The 5,091-nt window shown below is 39.9% G+C and overlaps 1 protein-coding gene across 2 annotated transcripts; it reads left to right on the top strand.

The window, feature by feature from the left end:
- Positions 1-1,959: 1,959 nt before the first annotated feature.
- On the top strand, positions 1,960-4,319 carry LOC311101132 (homeobox protein SIX2-like; the record flags this gene model as incomplete). Of its 2 annotated transcripts, none has more annotated exons than XM_084142197.1 (2): positions 1,960-2,519; positions 4,016-4,319. In XM_084142197.1, the coding sequence occupies 2 exons, from the start codon at positions 1,960-1,962 to the stop codon at positions 4,317-4,319; spliced, it is 864 nt and encodes a 287-aa protein (XP_083998323.1). The 2 variants fall into 2 exon arrangements, with proteins under 2 accessions (XP_083998323.1, XP_083998322.1); XM_084142196.1 differs by having other exon boundaries at positions 1,960-2,525.
- Between the last annotated feature and the right edge of the window lie 772 nt (positions 4,320-5,091).

Genomic DNA, 5,091 nt, shown 5'->3' with positions numbered 1-5,091 from the left:
CATTTTCATTGAAGGCAAAACAACACAGAGCAGAACACTTTTTCATCTCTTGCCATATTACAACCCTTTCCATTTATACTACAAGCGTCAGCGATTCTATAATTTCACACAAAATGTAATTTTGCTAAGCTTTCTTGTGGTCTGAGGTGTTATTACCTTAGATCAGAAAGCTTTTTGGATGAAAGCTGAAACAGGGTTTTGCGTTATATTTACAGAAAGCAGATACCAGAGATGCGTTTAAGATCTGTGGATGGAAAGAGACCTGGCCTCCTGTGATATGATACTAGTGAGTGTAAATGCACTTAATGAAGAGGTCCCCCTGTGAATCAATAGAAATCTATGAACTGGTCAATTCTTCACTCCACCGGTCAATACAAAATCACATCTTCACGACAGGTAGAGCACTCTCACTCAGAACAATTATTATTATTGGGAGTTTAAAAGACATCATTAATATGTTTAAGTATTAACATCTTATATATGTCTTATATCCTGTCATCTCCAAACAATAGGTTAATTTGTCTTACCCGCAGCATCAAGCAGGAGCTTTCGTTCCCCTCAGAAAGCCGTAGAGAGCGCGAGCTCTCTGCGCTCTCATAGCAGAATACACCTCTCTCAACGGTTTGTTTTGTTATTCAGGCACCTTGTGCGTTTGCTCCAATGCTACAGTATTCCACATTGTACAGTTTCTGGTGATGTGTGCCCACAGGATGCCTGCCTGCCTGCCTGCCTTGTTATTTTTTCATAACCGCATGTGCATTAAATAATCTACAATGCATAGTTAATTACACCAGAGGTAATCAATGCGCACATGATCTAGCAGGAGTTAAACAAGGATTTGAAGGCGAGGGAACTGTCTTCAAAACTGGGCACTTTTCTATGATATTTTTTTTAGCAGAAATCTATTTAATTCAACTGTGTCTCCCGTTCCTGGAACACATGTCAACAGTGGCCCAAGTTTCCCCAAGTTATTCATACTTGGGGATATACTGTATCTATAGATTTTTGTCACTGTGTCAAAACATGGCAAATAATGCAACATATGTGGTGTAACAATTTGTATTTTTCCCCCAGCAATGTTTATTCACGCCTAGCCTATAGTTTAAATATAATTTCTATACCATGATGTTCCAGGTGCATTAGGCCTACATACAATTCCTTATTACAATACAATAATCATTAGCATAATTAATAAGCAGGAATAGTGGAGACTGTGCATACACATGTGGATTGTGCACGGTTCCTGGTTATGGACATGAACATAGGGCAGCATGATCTGTCGCACGCTCTGGCGCCATCCTCCCCAGAAAAGAGAGATCACAGCTCCACAGCCTCGCGCTCTTTGGCTGCCTCGAGTGTCTGTCAAACATGGGAGAAAAAAAACCCATTTACAGGAAAAATTCTGAGCAATATTTCTATTGGTAGGCGGGCTTGAATAGAAGGGAACAATCAGTCAGTGGGGCCAGGGAGCCACCTCAAACCATATCGGGTTACTTTGAATGACAGCGTAACCATGGCAAATAATTTGACTAAAACTATTGTCTTATCCTCACCATCCCCGGGTCAGATAACCAACCAATCACAGTTCACATAATCGCTTTTCTTGCCAGCTTAGAATAATATTATTAAAACAAGCGAGCGAGCCTGGTCTTCAGGAGTAGGTTATGTTGAAACGACGTAGAAAAGGTGGAGAACGACTGTGGAAGGAGTAAACACTTTCTCTCCGTGTACCTTGAGGGGAATGCTGTGCATTTTGTACTGCTATTCATAAACGGGACTTTCGACTTTAGTTTTTCCATTTCGATTGGATTTTATCTTCGTCATTTTTGATACAGACTACTTTTGGAGACTTTCATGATCGTTTGTGGACTTACAGTGTCAGTTACTTGCTTTAATGTCTTAGCCATCAAAGGGGACGTGTAAGTAGAGCAAAACATACCTGTTTATTAACTTGCAACCATGTCTATGCTTCCAACTTTTGGCTTTACGCAAGAGCAAGTTGCTTGCGTCTGCGAGGTCCTCCAACAGGGTGGAAACATTGAACGGCTCGGGCGCTTTTTGTGGTCTTTACCCGCGTGTGAGCATCTCCACAAAAATGAAAGTGTTCTCAAAGCTAAAGCTGTGGTCGCATTCCACAGAGGAAATTTCAGAGAGCTTTATAAGATCCTTGAGAGCCACCAATTTTCCCCTCACAACCATCCGAAGCTGCAGCAGCTGTGGCTCAAAGCGCACTACGTCGAGGCGGAGAAGCTCCGAGGCCGCCCTCTCGGGGCTGTGGGAAAGTACCGCGTCCGCAGAAAGTTCCCCCTGCCTCGGTCAATCTGGGACGGCGAGGAGACAAGTTACTGTTTCAAAGAGAAGAGCCGGAGCGTACTCAGAGAATGGTACACGCATAACCCCTACCCTTCCCCGCGAGAGAAGAGGGAGCTCGCCGAAGGCACCGGGTTGACAACCACACAAGTCAGTAACTGGTTCAAAAACAGACGGCAAAGAGACCGCGCCGCAGAAGCTAAGGAAAGGTACGAGTAAGTGAATGTTTACTCCTTGTCTTATTGCTTTTTAAATTAAAGGTTTATGTGTGCGTAAAAGTCTTGACGCTGACTTTAACTTGGATTTTTGTTAGGAAATACTGACTTATAAATGCTAACCTCTCATTTCAAATCAGGGTATGGTAAATTACATCATAATTTATTGTAAGCTATCATTGATAATAATTCTAACTTTGACAAACAAAAGCAAACTAATATCATGCTATTATTTTGCCATTTAAACTACCCATAATCAACGGATGCTAAATATTAACTCTGGCTTCATTATCACATCTGAAAGTATGTAAATATAGGCCTGGCTATAGGTCATATATTTTGTTTTCAAGTTCCTTGAATGTCAAGACGTTTTTATTCTGCTAGAGGGTGGTAGTTGTTTTGCTATTGCTTAATGAGCTGTTTGTAGGCCTACATTTCAAAGTTTCGAAATTATATTGTACAGAAGAGCATTAATATGCATTTAGTCAGGTGTTCACTCGGAGGGTATCTTCTTTCTCCCGCTGGCGACTAATTCAAACTGAACCCACTGCGTAAATCATTTCTTTCCACTTTGAAACCATGAGTCATTGCGATTCAGACTGTAAATGTATGCCTAATACACGTTTAGCAATAATTAGGCCTGTCATTTGCGCCTGCCAGCTTTTCTGTACACAGTTAAAGTTTGCCATTATGCCTTCATACCCATAGGCCCAAACTAATAGCCTAGACCAGTTTAGATATAGTTCAAATGGCTCAGCATATTTTCTTTCTAACATTGACTTGGTGAAATACAGTAGTGAGAAATTCGTCTATTCGTCCTCATTAAGGGTATTGTAGCCTACGCCGTGATTGATCAAATGTGTTTAGATCGGCAAAATCCACTGCAGATTTCTAATAATAATCTAATTATATAACAACAGTAAAGGTATTAATACAAATCTCACACACATTGCATTTCTGTTTAGGGGTGTGTCGTCTGCGTCTGTGTGAATTCCAAAAGAAGTTTCATGCACACTCCACCAAATGCATAGGTATAAATAACCGTGTATATATTTCCTGAACATAGATTCTCCAGTTTTTATTATGCGGGCAAACAAGATCTGCACAATGAAACTAGATAATGCATGAAAATCTTACATTGATACTAGTTTCAAATAGGCCTTGACTCATGAATTTCACACATTGTTGTTTAACTTGCATAGCCTAGCTATATGAGAACTTCTTATTAAAAATACTGCATAGGCCAGTGACGGCGACGACATATCCCACACTGCTTATTTACCAGTTCCTTTTAGTCAATAAGCCTGAAACTTGTATATTAAAACCTGTACTAAATTGTTCATCTAAACATAGCTCGGGATAATTATGATAAGACTATGTGTTGTTTGCAAGCGAATGCATGTTTGTATAGGCTACCTGACAATATAGGCTAATATAGACTTTGTAGGCTACATTACTATTTACCATATTATCATCTTTCCTTTCCACAGGGAAAACAATGAAAACTCCAACACCAACAGCCACAACCCATTGACTTCTTCCATGAATGGAAATAAAACACTTTTGGGGAGCTCAGACGACGACAAAACGCCTTCAGGGACTCCGGATAACACCTCGTCGACTCCGGCTATGCTCCTCGCTTCAAACTCGGGGCTGCAGATGCACGGCCTAGCGCCTCCGCCCGGGCCTAGCGCCATGCCAGTGTCCAGCCATGACTCTGTGCACCATCATCACTCTTTGCACGACACTATACTGAACCCTATGTCGTCCAACCTGGTCGACCTCGGCTCTTAAACACGAGACCCTGATTGGAAAGGGACTTTCTGAGTGTACATGGATGTTTGAGAAAAGCTTCAGACACTTGAGGCGAGGTGCAAAGGCGAAAGGACAGAGTCAGGAAAATGTGGCTCACACGGTGAGGTGAGATGGTAGGCGTTTAGCTGAAAGGTATTTTACCGGAATGTAATAACATGTTATATTGTTGAAAACAATAACAATAAAATGTCTTAATTCTTGTTACTATTATCGTTATTATTTTAGGGGACAGATATCAACAGATGCGTAAACTTCAAGTCAGGTACCAAATTACCTTTCGTTTACACATAGGTTTTCCAAGAGAGCCATATTCAGTTTTCTTTTGTTTTGGGGTATCATCGCTTAAGTGTTTTACTATCATGAGAGCCGTATGTGAACGATTAAAGATTATAATATCTTATTATTTGTATTTTCATTTGGAAATCGACTGCATGTTAATAACTATGCGATTAATAATAAAACATAAACAAATTGATCCCACTATAGTTTCATATACCCTTTACAATAAAAAATAAGAAATGCATTCATTAAAAGGAGAACTTGTTTGATTTATAATATTTCATATTTTTATTTGAAAAATGGCAATTCATTTTTGTGTGGAGTTTGTTTTTGCATATCATAGTTGTCCATTAAGATATAGTTCATATGATGGAAAACACCACTTGTGATTTTTTTTGCAAAATGCTTTAGAACCACACTCACATTTTAAACTATATTGTTGACCATAATGTCAACTGGTGCGTAAAGTAGC

The sequence above is a fragment of the Coregonus lavaretus genome, assembly GCF_964263955.1.
Source record: "Coregonus lavaretus genome assembly, chromosome: 25".
NCBI lineage: Eukaryota > Metazoa > Chordata > Actinopteri > Salmoniformes > Salmonidae > Coregonus > Coregonus lavaretus.
The sequence above is the reverse complement of the archived record's forward strand: the minus strand, read 5'-3'. Positions and strand labels throughout refer to the sequence as shown.